Source organism: Sphaeramia orbicularis, chromosome 4 (assembly GCF_902148855.1).
Source record: "Sphaeramia orbicularis chromosome 4, fSphaOr1.1, whole genome shotgun sequence".
NCBI classification, from domain to species: Eukaryota; Metazoa; Chordata; class Actinopteri; order Kurtiformes; family Apogonidae; genus Sphaeramia; species Sphaeramia orbicularis.
In genome coordinates this window covers 59692149-59719194 of record NC_043960.1, presented here as the reverse complement: position 1 = coordinate 59719194, position 27046 = coordinate 59692149, and the positions used below count along the sequence as shown (strand labels likewise).

Genomic DNA, 27046 nt, shown 5'->3' with positions numbered 1-27046 from the left:
CACAGTAGATCCGCTGAGTCAGATTGGAAGTGTTTATTGACACATTGAAGCTTCTGCCGGTCAGGTAAGAGGAGAACCAGTCTAGCACAGGACCTGACATCCCTACCAGGTCCCTCAGTCTCTCAATCATTATGGGATGGTCCACTGTGTCAAAGGCCGAGGACAGATCTAGCAGGACCAAGACCGTGGATTTCCCGGAGTCAGCCGCCATCAGGATGTTACTAGACACTTTTAATAGAGCGGTTTGTGTTGAGTGGCGTTGTCTAAACCCAGAGTGAAATGACCGTGGAAATGTGTGCTCCTTCACGCCAACTCCGTAGCTGGCGTACGCACGTTTCTAGTGTTTGGAACCTTTGGAGACACTTAGAGGTGATACTGGGAAACTGTTAATAATGTGAAAAGGCCATTCCTCTGATTGATGGGCACATCGGAGATACACAGAAGAACAATGAACACACAAACACGTCATCCTACTGTCTGAGCAGCACATCCACCACCAGAACCAGAACCAGAACCAGAACCAACCCTGGACCCATCAGAGCCAATCCTGCCTGGGAGGACATTAAGCAACAACCGTATAAGGAGACAAGGACCCAGAATTCATTGGTTGAAAATATAGTGTTCATGTCTGTGAGAACATTTATTAGTCGGTCCAGTCACTCATTGACTCCGCCCATTGTCCTCACGATGTCCTCTGGTGACTCGGGTCAGTTCAGACCCATGTTGGTCGGACGGGCATCAGCAGTGGGCTGTGGTGGACCGGAGGACCGGTGTTAGTCAACAGAAGCCTCTGTGACAGGAGGAGGATCCTGGAGTGATTAAACAGGAGTCAGTCTGTGATTTCCTGACATGATCACACATGAACCTTTATCTAGTTTATCTGTGATCAGACTGTGGATGACCTGTAGAATGAACTCATGTGTGACTGACACTAACACTAAATACATATTTATCTTGGGGGTGATCCGCATCAGTCCTGTGAGAAAAGTGTCACAATATCAGCGACTTTCCTCAAACAGTCTCAGTTCGTCTCTTTTCTTCATCCTCCTGTTTCATCCTCCGCTTCGCGTCCACCTTGACGTCATCGTCTGATCCTGCAGACAGGGGAATCCCAGAGGGAATCCCACCTGCAGACCCCGTTTATACTGATTTGCATATTTAAATGTGGGCGTGGAGAGGGAGGAGTCAGGTAGTCCAACATATGCGCTCAATTCCAGCTGATTAGGATGAATAAAGGACGTGTACGTGGATTCGGACGTACGCACAGTTTTATACATCTGGATTTTTTGTGCGTTCGGACTTTTCTGGATTTGGGCGTACGGCAGGTTTCAGTATGAAATCCACGCAAGTCTGTATACATGAGGCCCCAGGTGAGTCCATCCAAGGTCCACCCCCCCCGGAACCGCCCTCTCCCCCACAGACCCCTCCCACAGCCCCGCCTCTGCTCAGCTGCTCAGGGTCTTCACCAACAGACCTGAACTGATCTGCCGACGGTCGCCATAGTGACGAAGCGGCAACGACAGCAGCGAAGGCGATACGAGTTTAAAGGAGGTCATGTGACTGTAGGCGTCTACAGGTTCAGGTGGTCCTGATGTGGTCTACAGGTTCAGGTGGTCCTGATGTGGTCTACAGGTTCAGATTCATATATAAAAGGTTTTAAGGGATATACAAAGTATAAAATATATACACATAATAAAGGATATATATACAAGGTATAAGGATATATACAAGTAATAAAGCATATATATATATATATGTATATATATATGAGAATAAAGGTTGTTCACTTTTCAAACCTGGTGACTCATAAAACCGTTCAAACAGGACTGACTGTATTTTTCCTCAGTATTAGACGGAGGTTTTTTGTCGTTTACGTCCTTCTATAATTTCCACCTCCTTTTGTCTCGTGTCTTTTTCGACTGCAGGTTTCGTCTCAGGTCTGTTTCTGTTCGTCGTCTGTTAAACTTTCATTAAAGCTGTGTCTGTGTTGGTTTATTCATCTCACAGCGGGACCGTAAATCACCTCCATGACCTTTGACCTCCTACCCACTGCAGCCAGCGTCAGCCCACCCCCACCCCTCCCCCCACCCCTTGTGCATCTCATCCCGTCGTCCTGGTTTTAATGTGCAGGCCTGGGATGTTTGGCAGCCACCTCCTGTCGTCATGGTAACCTGCTGACTGAGGCTCCAGGCCGCCACCTGGAGGACGGAACCAGAGAAGAAGGAAGCAGAGTGTTTACTGAGGAAACCAGGATGGAACAGACTCCACTCATCTGCTCCTCTTCAGAAAATTCAAACGTCTCTCGGTTTTTGATGTGAACGTTTACCAGACCTGCGTCTTCATGTCCAAATATGGTCACTTAACTCATATTCTTCCTAAAGTTTTTCAGAATTTCTTTTGTTGTCCTTTGTTATTCCAATCCTACACGATACTCAAGCACATTTAATCTTCTGTACTGTCGAACTTCTGTCTGTCAGTATTCTCTGAAATATGGTGGACCAAATCTGTGGAATAATCTGCGACCGGAACGTCAACCAACATCTACTTTATCATAGTTTAAAAAGCATCTGACAGTTGTGGTGGCCCAGAGGTGCAACTGCCCAAAAGATTATCCACTATAAAAAAAAGAGAAAAGCCCAAAAATTATCCACTATAAGAAAAAAATAGTGTGTCTGTTTTTGTGTGTGTTAATGTGTGTCTGAGTGTGTTTTGTGTTTGTGTATCTGTGTTAGTGTGTGTCTGAGTGTGTTTTTGTGTTTGTGTATCTGTGTTAATGTGTGTCTGAGTGTTTTTGTGTTTGTGTATCTGTGTTAGTGTGTCTGGTGTGTTTTTGTGTTGTGTATCTGTGTTAGTGTGTGTCTGTGTGTGTTTTTGTGTTGTGTATCTGTGTTAGTGTGTGTCTGTGTTGTTTTGTCTTTGTGTATCTGTGTTGGTGTGTGTCTGTGTGTGTTTTTGTGTTTGTGTATCTGTGTTAGTGTGTCTGTGTGTGTTTTTGTGTTTGTGTATCTGTGTTAGTGTGTGTCTGTGTGTGTTTTTGTGTTTGTGTATCTGTGTTAGTGTGTGTCTGTGTGTGTTTTTGTGTTTGTGTATCTGTGTTTGTGTGTGTGTGTGTGTGTGTGTGTGTGTGTATATGTGTATGTGTGTGTGTTTTTGTCTTTGTGTATCTGTGTTAGTGTGTGTCTGTGTGTGTTTTTGTCTTTGTGTATCTGTGTTAGTGTGTCTGTGTGTGTTTTTGTGTGGTGGGCGTGGTTGTCATTGTGTGTGTGTTTCTGTTGGTCAGCAGCATTCCTGACAAATTCTACTGCTCAGCAACACACACACATAAACACTCACTGACACACATGATACACACATGAAAACACACACACTGACCCCCCAAAACACACACACACATAGACACACTTAACACACACCAACGCACAGACATAAACAACACACACTGCCCCACCCCCCCCACCCCACCCCCACACACACATACACACACACAGCGGCGTCCTCAGTGTCGTCCGTTCGCTGTTGGAGCTCAGCGTCCGCAGGTGAGTGTGTGTGTGTGTGTGTGTGTGTGATCAGTTTTGTATCTGATCATGTTTATTGATCAGAACATCAATCATCTGTAAACTCTAAATGGAAAGTGTCTAGCCCCGCCCCCGGACTCCTGATTGGACGCTGCCGTCTGTGATTGACAGGTCTCGTACTGATGCAGACGTTTGTTATGAGGTCAAACCGTTCCATGTTTGTTCTGTTGTTTACGTGTGTTTTTGAGTTTAAAGTTTCAGAGTTAATTCAGATAAAACATTTGAAACATTATTCACTCAGACAGATTTAATCAATAAAAACTATTGATCGTATAAGGCATGAATCACACAAATGAACCTGGACGTTTCACTTCAGTAGAGTTATATTGTAGTTTTCTTTTTCATCATAAAAACCTTCATTTACTTCAAATCTGACATTCTGAACATTAAACCATCTGTTAGAGTTTTATTTACATTTGAATTATTAGAATTGATAGAATTTATTTATAATTAATTAAATTTAATTAATTTACAGAATAAACTGATCCGTTTAAAAGGAAAAAACCTACGTATTGATGTTAAATCTTGCCTTTTAGCCTAAAATCCTACAGTTCCCATGATGCACCAGAGCATCTGTCAGCCCCATGGCTGAACTAACCCTGACTTCTGATCAATAATCCATCAATACTTTCACTGATCATTAGTAGGTCTGTGATATGAGCGTCTGTGTTTCAGGGTCGATGGTGATTGGTTCCTGCTGGAGGAGGATGTGACATCATCACCATCATCATCATCATCATCAGAACCTGTAGGAACAGTTCAGACCAGTTCAAACCAGTTCAGACCAGTTCAGACCAGTTCAAACCAGTTCAGACCAGTTCAACCAGTTGAGCCCAGTTCAAACAGTTCAGACCAGTTTAGACAGTTCAGGTCCAGTTCAGGTCCAGTTCAGACCAATTCAAACCAGTTCAGCCCAGTTCAGGTCCAGTTCAGACCAGTTTAATCCAGTTCAGACCAGTTCAGGTCCAGGATGTTCAGGTACACGGCTCCATGGCAGGTTCTGTGTCACAGTCTGGACCAGGACGGAAAGGTGAGACCAAAGACACAAAGGTAAACAAACAGGTAAATAAACAGGTAAACAAATGAGTAAACAAACAGATAAACAAACTGATTAATAAACATAAATAAACAGGTAAACAAACAGATGAAAGAGATAAACAAACAGATAAACAAACAGGTAAACAAATGTCTGAGCAAACAGGCAAAAATTCAGAGTAACCAAAAAGGGTCAGCATTTAGACAAACAGAAAAGCCCAAACCAAACCAAACCACACCAAACCACACCAAACCAGACCAAACCACACCAAACCACACCAAACCACACCAGACCAAACCACACCAAACCAAACCAGACCAAACCACACCAGACCAAACCAAACCAAACCAAACCACACCAAACCACACCAGACCAAACCACACCAGACCAAACCACACCAAACCAAACCAGACCAAACCACACCAAACCACACCAGACCAAACCACACCAAACCACACCAAACCACACCAGACCAAACCACACCAGACCAAACCACACCAAAACAAACCAGACCAAACCAAACCACACCAAACCACACCAGACCAAACCACACCAAACCACACCAAACCAAACCAGACCAAACCAAACCAGACCAGACCAAACCAAACCAAACCACACCAAACCACACCAGACCAAACCACACCAAACCACACCAGACCAAACCACAAACCAACCAAACCAAACCAAACCAAACCCACCAAACCACACCAAACCACACCAAACCACACCAAACCAAACCAGACCAAACCAAACCAAACCAAACCAGACCAAACCAAACCAGACCAAACCAGACCAAACCAGACCAAACCAAACCAGACCAAACCAAACCAGACCAAACCAAACCAAACCAAACCAGACCAAACCAAACCAGACCAAACCAGACCAAACCAAACCAAACCAGACCAAACCAAACCAAACCAGACCAAACCAGACCAAACCAAACCAAACCAAACCAGACCAAACCAAACCAGACCAAACCAGACCAAACCACACCAGACCAAACCAAACCAAACCAAACCACACCAGACCAAACCACACCAGACCAAACCACACCAAACCAAACCAGACCAAACCAAACCACACCAAACCACACCAGACCAAACCACACCAAACCACCACACCACACCAGACCAAACCACACCAGACCAAACCACACCAAACCAAACCAAACCAAACCAGACCAAACCAAACCAAACCAGACCAAACCACACCAGACCAAACCACACCAAACCAAACCAGACCAAACCAAACCAGACCAAACCAAACCAAACCACACCAAACCACACCAGACAAACCACACCAAACCACACCAGACCAAACCACACAAACCAAACCAAACCAAAAGAACCACAGACCAGACCAACCAAACCAGACCAAACACACCAAACCAAACCAGACCAAACCAAACCAAAACCAAACCAGACCAAACCAAACCAGACCAAACCAAACCAGACCAAACCAAACCAGACCAAACCAAACCAAACCAACCAAACCAGACCAAACCAAACCAAACCAAACCAGACCAAACCAAACCAAACCAGACCAAACCAAACCAGACCAAACCAGACCAAACCAAACCAAACCAGACCAAACCAAACCAAACCAGACCAAACCAGACCAAACCAAACCAGACCAAACCAAACCAAACCAACCAAACCAAACCAAACCAGACCAAACCAAACCAAACCAGACCAAACCAAACCAGACCAAACCAGACCAAACCAAACCAAACCAAACCAGACCAAACCAAACCAAACCAAACCAAACCAGACCAAACCAGACCAAACCAAACCAAACCAAACCAAACCAAACCAGACCAAACCCTTCGAGGTTGTTTGAAGCTTTTATTCAGGTGTTTTCCGACAGCGCCCGATGGTCGAGTAGTACGGACTATAGTCTGTGTGAAAATACCATACGGACTGGTCCTGGAAGATGGTTGAAATGTTTAAGTTTCATTTACCTACTGAGGTATTAGAAAACTACAACAAAACTACAAACAAGAAAACTACAGAGGAATTTATGAATAATATAAAGTATGAGCCTGTTTCCAAACATCGGCAGACCCAGCACACTTCCATCCACGGGCCACTCACATTGATAATATTTTCACCAATGACGTTGATAATAATACAAACTTTTAATTAATGACATCAGTGAGCATTTGCTAGTGTTCACAGTCTATGACATCAAATGTAGAAACAAGTTAAACAAACAAACGGGATATAGACGAGTCAAATCGACAAATCCATACACAGACTTAAACAGGAATTATTGGAGTATAACTGGGATACCATTCACAGGAAAAAAGATGTTCACCTTGTGTATGATGAGTTCCTAAGAATATTTACCTCCTATATGATAAACATCGTCCAGTTAAGAAATAGAACAGAAAACTATCATATGCTCATTGCCCATGGATAACAAAAGGCAAAATGCCTGCAAAAAGAAAAATAAACTTTACAGAGATTTCATAAGACAGAGAACTGATATAAAAATATAAAAAAATTAACTAATATTATAAGGGTAAGTAAGAAAGATTATTACAAGAGGATATTAGATGATAACAAAATAACATTAAAGCTATCTGAATATACTAAACAATATAAAAAAATGGATCTAGCCATAATAGTCTGCCTCAGTATTTTATTGATAAGGATATTAAAACTATCACATGAAACAGGTGGATAGTTTGAATGAATTCTTTGTAAATGTAGGACCGGATCTTGCAAGAAAATCCATGATCCAGGGAAATATGGAGAACATTTATCAGAAAGAAACCAGTGCTCATGTTTCTAAAAGCAGCAGATGAAAATGAAATTGTTAATATTGTTAGAAAATGTAAGAACAAACTGTCGACTTTAATGATGTTAATATGTCACTGGTGTAAAAAGGTCATTGAGGGGATTTCCAAACACTAACCTACAAATGTAACTGATCATTTCAAACCAGTTCATTTCATACAGTGAAAAGAGCTAAAGTCAAACCTCTGTACAAGGCTGGAAACAAACACCTGTTCACAGAGTACACACCTGTCTCCTTACTGCCACAGTTTTCAAAATATTGGAAAAACTTTTCAACAACAGACTGGACGCATTCGTAGAAAAGCAAAAACTGTCAGAGAATCAGTACGAGTTCAGGACAAACAGCAACAGCACTGGCAACAACTGAGGCAACAGCAGAAACCACAAATGCTATAGATAATAAACAATATGCCACTGGAATATTTATTGATTTAAAAAAAGCCTGACACCATCACCCATAAAATATTCCTCACTAAACTGGAACGGTATGGCATAAGGGGGACTGTGCTGGACTGGGTCCAAAGTTCTTTAAGTGGCAGACGGCAGTTTGGGAAACTGGGGGACTGGATTCATGTTTGGACATTGCTTGTGGGGTCCCCCAGGGGTCAGTATTGGGTCCTAAATTTTTTCTTTGTATATAAATGAAATATGTAAATTTCTAAGGTATTGCACTTTGTGTTCTTTGCTGATGATACAAATATTTTCTGCTCTGGGGATAACTTACAAATTACAGGAGGAAGTCACTACAGAAATGAACAAAGTAAAAATGTGGTTGACAGAAACAGGTTGTCATTAAATCTTAGCAAGACAAAAATAATAATATTTGGTAATTGTAGAAATAATTCACAGGTAACAATAAAAATAGACAGAATTGAAATAGAGAAGTGATGAAATAAATTTCTGGGGGTAACCATGATGACAGAATCAGTTGGAAAGCACATATCAAACATGTACAAACTAAAGTCTGCAGAAGCATCGAAATAATAATAAAGCAAAGAAGGTTTGGATCAGAAGTGACTTCCCACTCTGTACTGTTCCCTAGTTTCACCATATTTACAGGACTGGGCTGAGGTCTGGGGTTCAAACTACCAGAGCTCACACAGCTACTTATTCAAAAAGAGCAGAGGATCATCTACTGTTGTCTACCAGGAACACACACTCATTATTCTGACAGTCAGAATGACTCCAGTTCACAGACACTGTGGACCATCAAACAGCTCCAATAATGGACTGAGACAAAAGTAATCTATTACCAACAAATATACAGAAAGTATTCAGTATTCATGGGGGGGGTATGATTTAAGGGGGAAAATTAACTTTAAAATTCCTTAATACGCACGACTAGGAGGGTTTTGTGTTTGTGTCAGAGGGGTGAGACTGTGGAACAGATTTATATAGAGTTAAAGCAACGACCGAAGGAAAGAACTAAAAAGACGAACAAAGACACAAGACGTACGGGGGGGGGGGGGGGGGGGCACTGGGGGTTCTAAGATGGACAAGGATGTGTGTGTGTGATATGTATGTATAGGTGTGTATGTGTGTGTATATATGTGTGTGTATATGTGTGTATAGATCTGTGTATGAATATGTTTACGTATATGGTTATGTATTATGTGTTTATATAAATCATATTATATTTGTCATAATAATTTAAGCCACAAACCATTATTTCCTCGTCAGTATCAGTCACATTATGTCATAGAGTATAGATCTGATTAGACCAGGAAGGTGATTAATTATTAATTATATAAGGAGAAGGGGTGGAGTTATAAGTTATACTTCTTCTGACTCCTTTTTGAATATGTATTATATGACTTATGTTTAAGTGTTTTGTTTATTTATTTTCTTCTGTTTGACATTCATGTTCAAAATAAATACATCAATCAATCAAATTATTATGGAACCATTTTGAACTGGAACTGTTTTTAAATATATTTACAGATGTGACCAGAATTTTAATTTTGGAGCACATACTATAGCCTCATGTTTGACCCTGGGGGGCGCTGATGACCCCCCCCCCCCCACCCCCCCCCCCCCCCCCACCCCCCCAAAAAAAAAAAGAAATGGTTTGACACAGTTAAATACCTCAGAAATCCTTCATTGATGCCTTTGGAACTATTTACAACTGTTTTCAAAGGTATTAAAAAATATGACCAGAATTTCATTTTTTGGAGCACATACTATAGCCTTATATTTGACCACCAGGGGGCGCTGATGACTCCCCCCCCCCCCCCCCACCCCCCCCCCCCCCCCCCCCCCCCCCCCCCCCCCCCCCCCCCCCCTCAAAATAGGTTTAAAATGTTTTAAATTCCTCCAAAATCATTTATTGATGCTTTTGGAGCCGTTTAGAACTGTTTTTAAATATATTTAAAAATGTGACAAGAATTTCAGTTTTTGGAGCACACACTATAATCTTATGTTTGACCACTGGGGGGCGCTGATGACCCCCCTCAAAATGGGTTGAAAAAGGTTCAAATTCCTCAGAAATCATCTATTAATGCCTTTGGAACCATTTAAAACTGTTTTAAAGGTATTTAAAATATGAGCAGAATTTTTTTTTGGAGCACATACTATTAGCCTTATGTTTGACAACCGGGTGGCGCTGATGACCCCCCCCTCAAAAAAATGGGTTGAAAAAGGTTTAAATTGCTCAGAAATCATTTATTGATGAAGATTGAATCATTTAGAACTGTTTTCAAAGGTATTAAAAAATATGAGCAGAATTTCATTTTTGGAGCACATACTATAGCCTCATGTTTGACCACGAGGGGGCGCTAATGACCCCCCCCCCCCCCCCCCCCCCTAAAAAAGGGTTGAAACACGTTTAAATACCTCAACAATCATCTAATGATGCCTTGGGAACCATTTAGAACTGTTTTAAAGGTATTTCACATATGACCAGAATTTCATTTTTTGGAGCACATATGTTGATGTTACATTATGTTCAGCCACCGGGGGGCGCTGATGACCACCTAAAAAATGGGTTGAAAGTGTTTTAAATACTTCAGAAATCCTTCATTGATGCCTTTGGAACCATTTAGAACTGTTTTCAAAGGTATTAAAAACATGACCAGAATTCATTTTTTGGAGCACATACTATAGCCTTATATTGACCACCGGGGGGCGCTGATAACCCCCCCTCAAAAAAAATGGGTTGAAACACATTTAAATACCTCAGAAATCCTTCACTGATGCCTTTGGAAAAAATTGTTTTAATGGCTTAGGTATTTAAAAGGGTTCCAGGAGGTGTTTAGGTTGTTTCTAGTTTTTTAAAAAAAAGTTTCCGACATCGTCCGATGGTCAAGTAGTAAGTGTGTGAAAATCCATATTTGGACTGGATCTGGAATATGGTTTAAAATGGTTTATTTAAGTGTTGAGGTATGAAGAAGGGTTTTAAGAGGTATTTTAATTTTTTTTAAGCCTTAATTCAGGTTTTGTCCGACGTCCTCTGATGGTCAAAATGTAAGGCTTTATGTGGTTTTCAAAGGTTTTAGTTCATTTCTTTCACATTCGTCAGTCCTCCTAGATGTGCTCTTTTGTTTTTGCCACTGGTCTGAAGTGTTGGAGTCATAAGGTTCTAGTCTGTCCTCTAGTTCTAGAATCAGTTCCTAAACGGTTGGAGAACTCATTTATATGTCATCAAACATTTAAATGAGAGCAGAAAAGACATGAAACAGTGTTGGCCTTGTACCAAGCACACCTTTATTTTGCTGGAACATGTTCAGAACCTTCTGGGTTTGGACTCTCCATCTGAGCATGCTCACTTTAAGAAACATTCCACAGGTGTCAGGTTTTTCTTATTTATCTGTAGAATGTGATTTGGAAGCGGGTCATTTGTTGTCATAGTTTTAGAAGTAAGGGTTTTTGGAAAAAAAAAAAGGCGCTAAAAAGTGAATCTTATAAAAGTGTTCATTTTTGGTCGCTGCTCTGGTTCCAAATATCCAGAGCCTGATGGAAATCTACAAAGAAAACAGGACATTTCACAACAGGATATTTTATAGCAGGGCTGTCAAACATGCATCCTGGGGCCCAAATGAGTCCCCCCCCCCCCCCCCCCCCCCCCCCCCCCCCAAAGGTTCCACTCCCACCCCTGGGATGAATTTCCAAAGTGTATAAATTCCACAGTCCAGGCTGTGGAACTCATGTTAGTGTGGGTTCCACATCCAGACCAATCTGATCTACAGTCCAATAAGAACAGCAGAAGAACCCACACAGAAGAACCACTGCAGATTTACTATGGGTTTGATGGAAAAAATAATATGACATTATGTCTGTAAATAATGACAACTGCAAATGTTTGTCTTTGTTTTAGTGCAAAAAATCACATTAAATTCTGAAAATATTTCCTTTTCCAAATCTCTGTACCAATAAAATGTGACTAACCTGAACAAATGTGTCCAACCTGAAATGTCTGTATTAAATTCAGTCCAGTTTGAACTCTTTTCTTCCTGTTCCTCAGTGTTTAGTGTCTTTGGAGATCTGATCCAGAATGCACATGGACTAATGAGAAGTGGAGGAAGAAGACTGAGAAAATTACACTGATTTTTCAGAAGAAATGTCAGATTTTTTTCAGGTTATTCACATCTGTTTTGTTTGGATAGTTTATAAAAGTATTTTCATAATTTAATGTTTTTTTTGTTTTTTAAACTAAACAAAGAATAATCTGCAGTTGTCATTATTTCTAGTTTATTCTGTTCTTCTTTTCCTGGGTGGGTCCACTGCAGATCAGATCAGACTGAATGTGGAACCTGAAAGAACAGGAGTTTAGAACCCTGGGTTAGAGTATGTTGGTGCTGATCTGATAGACATCAAAACCCAATTATGAAAACAGATTTAAACCCATATTAAGACAGTGGAAGGTCTCTACAGCTGGACCTCTGCTTCTTAAAGGGACACCTGTTCTTGCTTTTCATTAAATGATGTTTTTCATTTGTTCCATCCAGTCTAGGATCCACATTTATACAAGAGGAAACAGTCCCTTTATTTGACTTTTTAGAGCAGTGTTTGACAACCTTTTTCAAACAAGTCATCATGAGCCTACTGCCCCCCCCCCCCCCCAAAAAAAAAAAACAAAAACAAACAAACATAAAGAATCATTTGTTTTTATCATTATTTATAGTTTATTCTGTCTTATTTGACTTTATATGGTCTGAATGTGGAACCTGAACCCCTGATATATTATTTATTATATTATATTATATTATATTACATTATTCATTTTCTGAACCCGCTTTATCCTCTCTAGGGTCATGGGGGTCGCTTGGAGCCTATCCCAGCTACATAGGGGCGAAGGCAGGGTACACCCTGGACATGTATTACATTTATATATATAATATAATATAATAATATAATATAATATAATATAATATAATATAATATATATTATATTATATCAATTATAGATTTTCAAACACATTTCTGCAGAGCGTCTCAGTTTTAACCATGTGTTCACCCATGTGAGGTGGGCGGAGCCTCCTGTGAGGTGGGCGGGGCCTTATGCAGGCCGTCAGAAGCTGACCTTTGTCTCATCAGTTCAGTTCAGTTCAGTTGTTGTTCATTCGTTCGTTCGTTGGTCGGTGCAGACAGGAAACACAGCTCAGGTAAGAACAGAACTAACTTTGACAGTTTAGAACCGGTTTTATTTAGGTTTTTGGGTCCCAGACCTGACCTGGAACTGGAAAACTGGAATTAACACCAAAAGTGGGTGAAGAAACCCATAAATGTGTGAGGTCAGAGGCAGAGGTGGATGAACCTGCTAACGTAAGAGTCAGCTGATTCAAGAAAAGACACAGAATACAGACACAGAAGGGCAAAGATGTTCAAAACGCAGCAGGGAAAGTTATTTTAAGAAATAAATGAATAATTTAAACTGTGAGATTTGATCAAAGACAGAACAGACTGTTCCTTCAGTAGAAACATATTCAACAAGAAGAAAATTCCACTGATTATTGGGTTAAAATGTCTGATTTAAGTCCAATTATCTGAAAAATAGACTGATCAGGTTTATTAAAATTAAACTATATTATCTACGGATTAGAGAAGGAAAACATTATTATTTTACGTAGAAAATACTAGTTTATACGACAGAGTTTTAGGGACATACAGAAATAAAAACACATACAGAAATAAAAACACCTGTAACTGTGAGAATAAAGGCTAAAGTACTGAGAATAAAACCCCTAATTTATGAGATTAAAGGCAAAAAAAGTCATAATATTATGAGAATAAAGTCATAATAAAAAAAACCTCACAATTTAACAAAAATAATGACGTACTTTTATCAGATTAAAGTCGTCATATTTGAAAAATAAAGCCATAATTTTACAAGAATAACATCGTAATTTAAAAACAGGTGTAAAAATATCATCCTTCACCAGAATCCAGTCGTTCCCACTGGTCTGATCATGTAGAACTGGAACATTCTGGGAGGTTCCACTTTCATTTGGGGTTCAAACACAAAGGACAAATACTGAGACTATTAGCCCCGCCCACCAAATACTGAGACTATTAGCCCCGCCCACCATCTACACTTAGCATTAGTCGTCCGCTCCAACAGAAGTGAAAGTTGATGCTTCGTTTGTGGCGTTCGTTGTAACTGGAAACTGTCATCAACAAGAATTAAGGTTTAAGATTTAGAAATGAGGACTTTTATCGCAGTATTGAGAATTTATTTTCACAGTATTACAACTTTAATCTCATAAAAGTACGACATTTTCATTAAATTATGAGTTTTTTTAAAACTACAACTTTATTCTTGAAATATTACGACTTCATTCTGGTAAAATTATGGCTGTACTTTACTATAAACTATAATTATACTGTTCTATTTGATTATATATAGACAGTTATATTCCTTCTTTTCTTCTTCTTTTCTTTTTTCCTTCTTTTCTTCTTCTTTTCCTTCTTTATTTCTTTTTTCCTTTTTCTTCTTATTGTTATTATTGCTGTTTTCATTATTATTATTATTGTTGTTGGTATTATTGTAGTAGTTGTTATTGTTTTTATTATTATTGTTGTTGTTATTGTTGTTGTAGTTGTTGTTATTGTAGTTGTTATTATTGTAGTAGTAGTTGTTATTGTAGTTGTTGTTATTATTATTGTAGTACTAGTAGTAGTTGTTCTTCTTCTTCTTCTTTATGGAGGTCTTTTCGTGTCGTTTATCGTCCGTCTCTTTCTTAATAACTGATATTTAACAGACTGTTTTATCAGCGTTCAACAGACTGTGGAGGAGTGGTGTCTTATCACACACACACACACACACACACACAACACACACACACACACACACCTCCAGTAAATACAGTGGTAAATACCATCAGTGAATCTCTCACCTGTGGTTACCATAGAAACGTGTACACTGCGCTTTACGACACCCTGTTATCGCAGATCCATCCGTTCTGATAAACTTTACTGTCATTCCTCCGTCCTTTCCTTTAAACCATTAAATGCAAGTGGAGACAAAGTTCTGCACATTGAAACCAAAACCTGCTCAACGATTCAGTTCAGATTCAGTTCAGATTCAGTTCAGCTGACAAAGTTCTTTATCAAACTGTGGAAAACAGACGTTTAATTTACTGTGGTCAGCGAAAAAACGGCCGAAACTGAACTGAAGGAATTCTGAGCCGATCAATAAAGACAGTATTTAACCAATTAAAGACACAATTAAATATGTGAGAACAGGATTATTAATTATTATTATTAATAATAATAATAATAATAATAATAATAAATTAAAAATGTAATTAAAATACTGTGTAAAAACAAATTAAATAAAGCTAAATGGATCTATTTGTGTCAGACGTCGTGCTGTTTATTATCGTCTCCATGGCAACTGAACACAGGAACCACAACCTGATGCTGTTTCCATAGTAACAGACCTGTCATCCATCACCATTGTTTCCATAGTAACCACCTCTCTCTTGTACTAACCTATCCTATCTGTACTTTGTGCTGTTTCCATAAAACAAACTCCTCTGTTTTTTTTTTTTTTTTACTCTGTCGATGAAAACTAAAACTAGAAGTAGAGTGAAAAAATATCACACATTTAAGGAAACAGAACGACAGGAAAAATCCCATTCATTGTCTTTGAATGTTGATGTTAAATTTGTTTTATAATATAGGAAACATTTTGTATCGTATCCAGTCTGTTTGGTTCTGTGGTTAAATGTACTATTTATGTTGGGATTCATTTGGTTTTCCTGTAAATGATGTCGTATATTTGATCTGCTGTACTGGAGTTCTTTTATCAGGATGAAACTGACATTCATGTGAATATGCATCATCAACATAAAAGGTAAACAAGGATTTTAATGACCGAACAAACACCTGAAAACTGAAAACACTGGAAACAACACAGAAACTACTGAACGTGTCCAAACTATCAAAGCAGTTCAGACTAAACCGAACCCACAGACACTGTCGTTAGAGTCACAAAAGAAAACCAGGAACTAAAGAGTCTGAAAGAAGCCACGGTGGAGAACGTCCTTCTAGAACACAGGTGTCAAACATGTGGTCTGGGGTCCAAAACCGGCCCACCAAAGGTTCATTCTGGTCTGTAGGATGAATTAGTGAAATGCAAAAATTACACTGAAGATATGAACAATCAAGGATGTTCAAGTCATTTTAGGTCAATTTCAGTCTAAAGTGGATCAGAGCAGTCAAATACTATCAGAATAACCAATAAATAATGAAAACGTGTATTTTTCTTTTGTCTCTGTTTAGTGTAAAAAAGTAAAATTACACAAAAATGTTTATATTTTACAGACTAGCCTTTTACAAAACATGTGATATATCTGAAACATCTGAATAATTCTTATGCCTGTTAGTAAATGTTGTGTGTATTGTAGATCCACTGTGATCTGTACGTTGTCATGCCACATGTAGAAATGATAAACTATGGTGCAATACTGTTCAAATTGCACTTATTTTCTCTCAGAATTTTCAGGTTTCATATATTTTTATGTTCTGTTTAAGTACAGTCATAGATGCAAACATTTTCATTTTGAAATGTTACTTTTTTCACTCATAAACATAGAGACATTTGGAGTTCATTTCTCCTATAATTTCTATTCTTTTACTGGTTCCTGCCCACGTTAGATCAGATTAGGCTGAATGTGGAACAGAACTAACATGAGTTAGACAGACCTGGTCTAGAACATTAGGAACATGAGGTACAAGTTCAAGCACATTTAGTTATGAATCAGTTTAACTGGATTAAAAGGGTTGAACTGGGTCTAACTAAGTTTATAATAATTACTAATAATAATAATAATAATAATAACTAGATTTGATTTCTGTAGTGCTTTTCACGGCCCCACAGTGCTTCACATAATTGATCCATTTTTCATTCCTTCTCTCCGTCTGTGTTCACCTCCTGTCAGGGTCAGACTGATGGAGGCGTGGCTACAACTTCAGGCCAAAAGGCCCCTCCCACCAAACAGCCCCTCCCACCACCACCAAACTTCACATGCATTCATAAACCAGAGTGAGTGACACTGGAGGAAGGAGGCGTTGAAGTGTCTGGAACACAGTGGGAATCGAAAGCCGCCAACCCTTCAGTTATTGAACAACCTGCTCTGAGCCATGACTACCCCTGAGTTAACTGAGGTTTAACTGAGTTTAAGGAGTTAAACTGAGTTTAACTGAGTTTAATGGAGTTTAACAAGTTTAACCGAGTTTAACTGAGTTTAAGGAGTTAAACGGAGTGTTAACACTGAAGTCTGGTGTTTATTGGATGAATTCTCCAACCACTGGAATAAACCAGTGGACGATGCCGTGAACAAACCGTCCAATCAAATATCAAACCAAAACTCTAATTTATTTTAGTTTAGTATTGTGTAGCTTTTTTTTTTTTTTTTTTTTGCACTTTGTTTGGTTTGTGTTTTGTTTTGCTTTTTGTGTTGTATGTAGTTTTTTTGTTCTGTTTTTTGTTTATTGTGTTTTTGTTTTATTTTGTTTTAGTTTTTTGTTACTCTTTAGTTTTTTTTTTGTTTTAGTTTTTGTTTTTGTTTAGTTTTTGTTTGTTTAGTTTTGGTTCTTGTTTTGTTTTGTTTTCCTGTTTTTGTTTTCTTGTTTACCTTCATGCGTCTTGTTGGTGGACATTCCAGACGGACACAAACTGGAGTCAGTGTTTCAGACAAAACAGCCGTCTTCTTTCTCTTTTCGTTTTCAGAGACTCTCGGCGGTCAGACCGTCAGACCCACCTGACCTCTCCTAATTTCCAAACATCCAGTTCTGTTCAACACCTTCCTCCGTCAGAACCCCCGCCTTCGGACCCCCCCACCCATGGGACAGCACCCCAAGGTAGGTGGGTGCTGAAGCCTCTGTCTCCGCTGCTGCAGCCCTCAGACCTTTCGCACCATCGCCCGGCCCCCCCCAGGTCGACGCCCCCGACCCGGACTCCGACGACTCGGTCTTCACCTCCGACGGCATCTCAGTCGGTCGCAGCCATTCGTCGGTGTTTGTCTCCTCCCGTCAGGTTGAAACTCCTGTAGATGTGGTGGTCCAGGCCCGGCAGGTCGCCGTCTCACAGGACGGGGGCAGCTACCAGCGACGAGTGGCACCCCCAGCAGCCCCAGCAATCCCAGCAGCCCCTGCAGCAGCTCCGGCTTCCCACTGCGGCTTCTACTCGTTCGTGGAGGAATCCGACGAGTCCAGAAGCTGAGCGGAACGAGGCGTGGATGGTTTCGCCGCAACGTCAGGCCAAGCTGGCGACTCTGAAGGAGGAGAAGGACTTCAACTCCAGACCTCATCCAGCAACCGGAAACCAGAGGAGTCTGTTCCAGGACAGCAACGGAGACTCCCGCTACAAAGTGAACCGGAGAACGGCGTGGAAGTGGTTGGACCGAGAAGAGGAGACGCAGCTTCGGCAGAGATAATCCGCAGCCAAGCGCCGAAGAAGAACCCGATATCTGATGAGAATCTGGACTCGAGTAGGTCTACTAAACAGACTGACGAAGGTCTCAGTCTGTCCTACGGTCCTGTCCACTCCAAACCTGAAGCTCCTCGTCCAGCTGAATCTGGGACCATCAACCAGGAGCAGATCAACTTCAACGCGGCACGGCAACAGTTTGTGAAGATGGAGCAGGAAAAGCGCAACGCGATCATCCAACCTCTGAGGATCAAATCACACCTGAGCTCGTCGCTGCTGCCACGTGGTGAAGTTTCGTCGCGGCGGCAGGTGGAAGCAGACGACGCATCGAGGAAGGTGACGGTCTATCCGGCCGAGGAGAGTCTGAGCCGACAGAGCAGTGTGTTCGACGACCTGGACTCCTGTCTGGATGTAGGCGGAGGATACAACAGCGACGAAGGGTTATCAGCTGAGAAGACCCAGACCGAGAGCAGGATGGTCCAGTCCAGGAGCGCCTACGAGACCCCGTGGAAAAAGAAATCAGGTTGGCTCAGGAGCGTGAGGAGGTCCTGCGACGCTCACGAGGTCTGAAGCACAACAGCGAGAAGAGATGGTCCAGATCAAAACCAGACGTTTGACGCTGACGCCCGTCAAAGTCAAAGACAAGAGCAGAGTGAGTTTGCATGTTCCAGCAGGAGAACAAGAGGAAGGAGGACCTTCAGGAGGCCAGGTGGGACCCTCAACCAATCCGAGGTTGTATTGATGTGTCAGATGAAGTATATTCATTATGTTTGTTTCTTTTGTTTTGGTCAGAAGTAAATGTTGACAGAATTCCACCGTCCGATGTTCTTTTCATCCAACAATCTTATTAAACCACAAACAAACCAGGTCAGGTGTTCTCAGGACCTAAAGTGTCGAAGCTCTGAGCTAACTGGTACCAGTGGAAGAAACTTTCATATCTAACCAAGAACTTAAGTTAACGTACTCAACTATTTCAACCGAACTGAGAATTTCATCACCTCTACTAACCTCAGGTACAGGATGAAGGTTAAAGGTTAAGCATTAGCATTAGCACATATTATACATTGGGACAACTCAGATCTTCATCAACACTTTGTGTCAAGGGCAACAACAGGAGAATTAATGCTGCGTTTCCACTACGTGGTATCGGCTCGACCTCGACTCGACCTTTTTGTGTTTCCATTATGAAAAAGGACCTGGAATCTGGTACTGGGTACTAGTTTTTTGGTCTCACCTCGCTGAGGTTCCAGGACTGGGGACCAGTACTAAAGGTGACACTGTGTAAACACTGCAGACCTCTGATTGGTCAGAGTGGTGTGTGTGCCCCGCCCTTTTCCAGTAATCTGTCAGTAGGTGAATCCACATGATGACAGTCTGTAAAACTACACCATGGTTTGTCCAGGAGGTTCAGACGCAAACATTCAGCAGGAGTTGACCAGACAACAGGCAACCAGTGAGTTTATCAGCAACTGTGAGCAGAGCACACAGAAGGAACGCACGCATTCGCTCTGACGACCAGATATACTGGGAAAGTGGGGAGAATCCTGTATCGGGCCTGCAGGAATAGGACCTGGTACCAGGGTGGAGTCGAGCCGAGCCGAGTGAGCCGGTTCCATGTAGTGAAAACGCGGGCATTAGGCCCAATCCCAATCCACCCTTGGCCCTCCCCCTTACCCCTCCCCCTTGGCACTACCACTTGAAACAGAGTTGTAAAGGGTGGGTAGGGGTATGTTTCTGCGGTTTGCATGTATCAGCTGCAGAAATGCGATCTATAAAACAGTGAAACGGCACTACACGGACGATCAAATGATTAAGTTGTTTATGAAAAAATCTGAACATTTGTGTGTTTCTTTCGTCACTCCTGCACTTTTTTTGTTGTGTTTACTTCCATCTTGCCAATGATTCCAACAGAATTTTGGGAGACTTTTCATAGCCCTCTGTTTGTAGTGTGGTCCTGAAAAATCTCCATTTGAAGGGTCAAACAGCCCCTCCCCCTTGGCCCCCTCCCCTCCAACTCATCAAGAACTGGGGCACCCCTACCTCTTCACTTCACCGTGAACGTGCAAAGTGGAGGGGGAGGGGTCAACGGGTGAATTGGGATTGGTCCTTAATCTACAGGTACCTGCTTTTAATGGTGGGGAGAAAGCAGAGGAAAACGCACGTAGCATAGAGGCGAACAGATTGAACTCAACATAGAAAGGCTCTGATCCGACTGAGAACATAGTTTAAATAAATAAGGATGAGATTGGGAAGTTCAAAGTCGTCAGGTGCAACAAAGAGTAAGACAGATCAAATATGGAGAAGGTTTGAATCCAAGAAACTAGAGTTTGAGTCCAGTTGAAATAAATAATACGACTGACAGGTGCAGATGGTCTAAGATGTTCAGATCTGTCTTCTTCCAGTTCTGCGACAGTCCAGTCGAGATCCTCCACATGATGAGGTGGACATGGACCTGAAGACAGAGGACAGACCCAGATCTGAGTCCGGGGACGGAGACGCCTTCCCACTGCCCTGCTGTCCTCACCGACACCCTGAAGGCACTGATTCCTCCTTCAACTCCAGGGTCCTGGCCAGAACCACCTCCTCTTCCTCCTCGTCCTCGTCCACCTACTCAATGCCAACTTCGGCCACGCCTCAGTCCTGGAGGGAGACCCTGGAGACCACCGGCCTCCAGTCCAGAACCCAGGGAGGTCTGGACTTCATTGAGAAGGAGATCGAGGAGGACCTGAGGATGGAGCAGGAGCTGAGAGAGCTGAGGGAGTCCAGGGAGGAGGACCAGCCAGGCACCTCCTCACCTGCTCCTCTGGTGGAACAGGCCAACAAGATGGTGATCAGCCAGTTCTACCCCCCCTGAAGATAGGTACGATGGATGGATTGGATGGATGGACCCTTAGGGGGGCGTAAACTGGACCCTTAGGGGGGCTGGACCGGACCCTTAGGGGAGCTGAAATGGATCCTTAGGGGGTCCGGTTTTGGCCCCCCAGGCCTCATGTTTGCCACCTGAACAGCTGATGTGCTTTAGAGAACTTTTGACTCCTATAAAGGAAATGAGTAACTGAAGGGGATCAGGACCAAAGTCCAGGTGGATCTGGATCAGGTTGAGTAATGAGTAACAGAAACTGATGAGACAGGCTGGAAGTCAAGTACTACTACTGCAGTACTTTTATTACTGCAGTATTTCTTCCCTCCCACATATGACCTTTAACCCTTTGGTATCAGACTCACAGCCCCACATTCATGTTCACGTTTTCACACAGTTTGGTTTGAACTGGAGCCGTAAACAGAAACACCAAAAACTGTCAGATTTTAACCCTTTAAATGACAGGTTTATAATAGAAACAAACGGTATTTTTTTATGCAAAAGACTTTTTTTTTTTTTTTTCTTCAATAGTATTGATGATTTTAGTGGATGGGTCAGAATTAAAAAAAGAAAAAAAGAAAAAAAACAACAGAAAATGAACAACTTTTGAATTTTGACCAAATACAAAACGGTAAATATTCTGACCTTTAATAACAGGAAGTGGAAAGTGTGTTTAATATACTCACCTGGACAGCACAGGGTTAAAGTGTGTTTAATATACTCACCTGGACACCACAGGGTTAAGTGTGTTTAATATACTCACCTGGACGCCACAGGGTTAAAGTGTGTTTAATATACTCACCTGGACACCACAGGGTTAAAGTGTGTTTAATATACTCACCTGGACACCACAGGGTTAAAGTGTGTTTAATATACTCACCTGGACGCCACAGGGTTAAAGTGTGTTTAATATACTCACCTGGACGCCACAGGGTTAAAGTGTGTTTAATATACTCACCTGGACGCCACAGGGTTAAAGTGTGTTTAATATACTCACCTGGACACCAGAGGGTTAAAGTGTGTTTAATATACTCACCTGGACGCCAGAGGGTTAAAGTGTGTTTAATATACTCACCTGGACACCACAGGGTTAAAGTGTGTTTAATATACTCACCTGGACACTGGGCTCATGACATGGGGCTGTCTGTTGGACCGGGTCTGACCCTAACCCTAACCCCAACCCTTACGTGAGTCATGATGTCACGTTGCCCCTGGATACCAGAGGGTTAAATATAAAAAAATATAACATGATGAAAACAGGTTGAAATTGATGAAACAGAAAGTGACCCATCGTCTGTGACAGATGGGACTGACTGGATGTTGTTTCCATGGTGACCGTTGTCGTCTCCTTCCTCTGTCGCAGATAAACCCGAACCCAGTCTGTCCTGGTCGTCCCCCCCGGCCCGTGGCCCGTCAGCCCTCCGTCGCCTTGGTAACGGCTCAGCCCTGGTCCCCCTCACTGTCCCCGTCCTCTCCTCGCCCCTCCCCCTGCCCCTCCCCCTGGTCCGCCTCACTTCCTGTCCGAGGTCTGACTGAGACTCTGTTGCAGGACTTTGAGGACAGACGAGCGAAGCTGAAGTTGGAAGACAGCGCGGTGAGTTCGACAGGAAGTGACAGGAAGGAACAGGAAGTAAGAGGAAGGAACAGGAAAGTGACAGGAAGGAACAGGAAGTGACAGGAAGGAACAGGAAGTAAGAGGAAGGAACAGGAAGGAACAGGAAGGAACAGGAAGGAACAGGAAGTAAGAGGAAGGAACAGGAAGGAACAGGAAGTAAGAGGAAGGAACAGGAAGGAAGAGGAAGGAACAGGAAGGAAGAGGAAGGAACAGGAAGTGACAGGAAGGAACAGGAAGTAAGAGGAAGGAACAGGAAGTGACAGGAAGGAAGAGGAAGGAAGAGGAAGGAACAGGAAGTGACAGGAAGGAACAGGAAGTGACAGGAAGGAAGAGGAAGGAACAGGAAGTGACAGGAAGGAACAGGAAGGAAGAGGAAGGAACAGGAAGTGACAGGAAGGAACAGGAAGTGACAGGAAGTAAGAGGAAGGAACAGGAAGTGACAGGAAGGAACAGGAAGTGACAGGAAGGAACAGGAAGTAAGAGGAAGGAACAGGAAGTGACAGGAAGTAAGAGGAAGGAACAGGAAGGAACAGGAAGTGACAGCAAGGAACAGGAAGTGACAGGAAGTGACAGGAAGGAACAGGAAGCACGAGCCAAACCACCACCGAAGAAGAAAGTGTGAGTGTGTCCCATGAGCAGAGCTAAAGGCTGTTTGTTTTTGTTTTTGTTTTTCCAGTACGCAGGAATCCAGCCCATAGATGACGTCAACAATGAGGTGGGTTTTGACGGTTTTGACACAAACACGTTGGATTCCGTCTGGAGTTTGACCGTTTGTCCAGATGAAAGGCGTGGTCAGGGTTAGGGTTCGAAACTGACGCTGACATTACAGTACGACTATAGACACCAAACCTGCAGACAGCAGCAGAGTGCAGTCGGTGACAGAGACAGGGAAGATCTGTGTGACTTTTAGCAGCGTTTTAGCGAGGTGTTAGCAGTGAATTCATGTAAATAGTTAAAGGTGTGGGGGACGTTCGTGAGCAATTTCTCATCAGATCTGTCCGTCCTCAGTCCTGTCCTCAGTTTCATGAATCTGTTCGTCTGTCTGTCATTCCTCAGCTGAATCTCTTGCATTACAGTGAACAGTTTCTTAGTTCCATCCACCAGAAATAAAACGTGTGTTGACAAACAGAGCCAGTAGGTAACTCGGGCATCTTCGGAATTTTGTTGCAATGTGCGCTGTGGGAATAGTCCATGGGCTAGGAAGGGTCCTCATGCACCCCCCCCCCACACACACAGGTTGACTCCTTTGGTATATTATTCTACCTATAGGCCTCCTCTGTCAGAAAAATGATGTAAACATGAGATTAACTGGTTCACACTATCCGTATTTGACCTTTGTAATATCGCTACGTCACCTCAGTATTGGTAAACTAGGGGTAGGGGAAATAAAATTGATTATATTATACATTTCTATACTGAACCTCTAGACCAGGGCTGTCAAACTCATTTTAGTTCAGTTCCACATTTAGTTCAATTTGATCTGCAGTGGTGCCGGACCAGTAAAATAATAACATAACATAGAAATAATGTTAACTCCAAACTTTTATGTTTTACAGTGAAAAAAAGTAAAATTACATTATGAAAATGTTTACATCTACAAACTATCCTTTCAAACAATAGTCGCTTTTCCACTGACCCTCACATTGTGCAAATATAACTTGTGCATAAAAATGTACCTAATGGAAAAACAACCATTTTGCCAAAAGTCTCATTTTTTATTGATTAAAAGTTTTTGCGCTGGCAAGAGGTGGTTTGTCGGGCGTAGCATAAATGGTATATCACACAAAACTGCAATGGAAAGACCTTTTTTTCGCAACTAGAGCCAGGTGAATTAAAAAAACAGATGTCGACGTATGTTATAACAAGCAAAGAGGAAGAAATATGCCGCGGTATGTGTGGACACACCAGGAAACCCGATCATTTTTTAATTTAGTACGAGATAGAGGGGTAAAATATAATCATAATGAATATATGTGTAAATCAACACCATATTTACATTCGTCACCATGTTTATGGAATGATTTCTCGTGTCATCTCGCGATAACAAATAAACAAATCATCACATTTGGGATTTTCATAATTGTTCGTTCTTATCGTGTCGTCGGTCTCTTTCGGTTTCCAGGTGGTGGAATCCACTCGTGTCGTCCGACATAAGAACCAACGCGCCCTCCAATGGGAGGCTGGCGTCTTCGCCAACCAGCAGGACCAGTGACTCCGCCCCCACACCTGCAGAGGGCGCTGTGGCGCTGCTGCTTCACTGTCCACCTCCATCAGATTTTTCTTCTTTTTGCTCAGTTTAAAATGGTTTTAAAACCGAGCATCAGTCCAGGAAAAGGGCTTCTGTGATTGGCCTCTCAGATGGAAACCCCTCCCCTCGTCCAATCACCTTCCAGCTGCTGTTTCAGATTCACGTAGAACACGAACCGAGGCTGAAACTGTGTGTTTGATGTGACGGACAGAGCAGAACAGGAAGTGATGGTTGACTTCATGATTTCAAATGTATGAAACTGAAAGTGACACGTAGAATAAAAATAAAACTTTTTCAAACTGTCACAGAGTCCAACTGTCTGTTTAAAGGGAAGATACGCCCCAAAGTACGCCTGATTATGTCCAAAAATGGCCCTGATGTGTGATTCATTATTTCTGCCTTTAATGCTGATCCATTAGACAGAAAGTTCTGCTCACACTGTAAAAAAAAAACAAAAACAAAACATTAAAAACAGTATTATTCCAGCAGCAGGGGTGCTGAAAAAATACTCTTAAACAACAGAAATAACCATCTCATAAAAATACGGTAATTTTCCATTATTAAAATACAGTTTTTTGCCCTAACTTTACATGAGATTTGGCTTTTTTTTTTTTTTTTTTTTTTTTTTTTACTTTTAATGTTAAATAAAGAATATTTTCATGTATTAAAACAATCCAATTCCCTATAAATATATATATAATAATTTTCAGTGAGACTCAGTTGTCCAATCCACTGATAAAAACTGTATTTGGACAGTTTATCAGTGCTTACAGGGTGGGGAAGCCAAATGTACACTGAACATTTAGTTGTTTTTTCTCAGCAGACACTACGTCTATTATTAATGATGCCACAAAGTTCAAAACAGTTGACAAGAGCTTCAGACCAGAGGACCACATAATCGAGCTTGCTGATGGAACCAAGGTAAGCGGGGATGGCAAAGATGAGGGGAGACGCAGAAGTCTGCTTGCTGGACAGCGAGGGACGACGGGTAAAAGCAAGGCTCAAGCAAGCACTCTACATCCCATCGTTTCCACAGAACATCTTCTCAGTCAAAACAGCAACAGCCAATGGAGCAGAGGTCCGCTTCAGGGACGGTGATGACTGGCTGGTCAACAAGGACGGTACCAAGTTCAAAATGGACGTGTATGGTAGGCTGTATTACCTTAGCACAGTGGAAGATGAAAATGTTGATGAAGTGTGTGGTTGTCATGATATTCAAACATGGCATAGAATACTTGGTCATTGTAATTTTGATGATGTTGCAAAATTAGAAAAGTAGTTGAAGGGATGTCCATAAAAGGGAAAAATGACAAATCCAATCAAAACTGTGAAATATGCATTCAGGGCAAATTTACACAAAGTAGAAACAGACAGGCAGATGCTAAAGCTACAACTGTACTAGAACTAGTACACACAGATTTGTGTGGCCCTATAGAACCAGTAGGTAAGGATGGATACAGATATGCAATAGCATTTACTGATGATTACAGTGGGATGATTTTTCCATACTTTATCAAAGCAAAGAGTGACACAACAAAAGCTACAGAAAAATTCATAGCAGACATAGCTCCATTTGGAAAGATAAAATGCATGAGGTCTGATAATGGTACAGAATTTACCGGGCAGGAGTTCCAGATTTTACTTAGGAGTAACGGGATAAGGCACGAGACAAGTGCGCCCTACTCACCCCATCAGAATGGAACTGCAGAGAGAGGTTGGAGAACCTTATTTGAGATGGCGAGATGTATGCTATTGGAGAGCAACCTCCCAAAACAATTATGGACCTATGCTGTACAGGACAACAGCTCAAATCCGCAACAGATGTTACAGTAGGTGACTAGAGCAGACACCTTACCATGTTTTCACAGGAAAAACACCTAACCTATCTAACATGAACATATTTGGTTCTGAATGCTACGTTTATAAGCAGGACAAGAAGAAGCTGGATTCTAGATGTGAAAAGGGGATCTTTGTGGGCTATGATAAATATAGTCCGGCATACAATGTGTATTATCCTGAGACAGGAAGAGTCCTAAAACAT

General features: G+C 41.7%; 1 protein-coding gene and 1 long non-coding RNA gene across 2 annotated transcripts in view; both read left to right on the top strand.

Moving 5' to 3' along the window:
- The window catches only part of LOC115418700 (uncharacterized), a 10918-nt gene extending 6476 nt beyond the window's left edge, over positions 1-4442 (top strand). Inside the window, exons 3-4 of the long non-coding RNA XR_003935344.1 lie at positions 3542-3548; positions 4427-4442. This is a non-coding gene — a long non-coding RNA (uncharacterized LOC115418700). The remainder of the gene's footprint in view (positions 1-3541; positions 3549-4426) is intronic.
- A 123-nt stretch (positions 4443-4565) lies between these two features.
- On the top strand, positions 4566-25307 carry misp (mitotic spindle positioning). The gene is given in 10 exon segments (XM_030131652.1): positions 4566-4625; positions 17719-18054; positions 18056-18281; positions 18284-18751; positions 18784-18861; positions 18864-18991; positions 20669-21133; positions 22506-22736; positions 23434-23472; positions 24880-25307. Coding segments are annotated over 10 exon segments (2121 nt in total). The 3' UTR covers positions 24970-25307.
- Positions 25308-27046: the final 1739 nt, after the last annotated feature.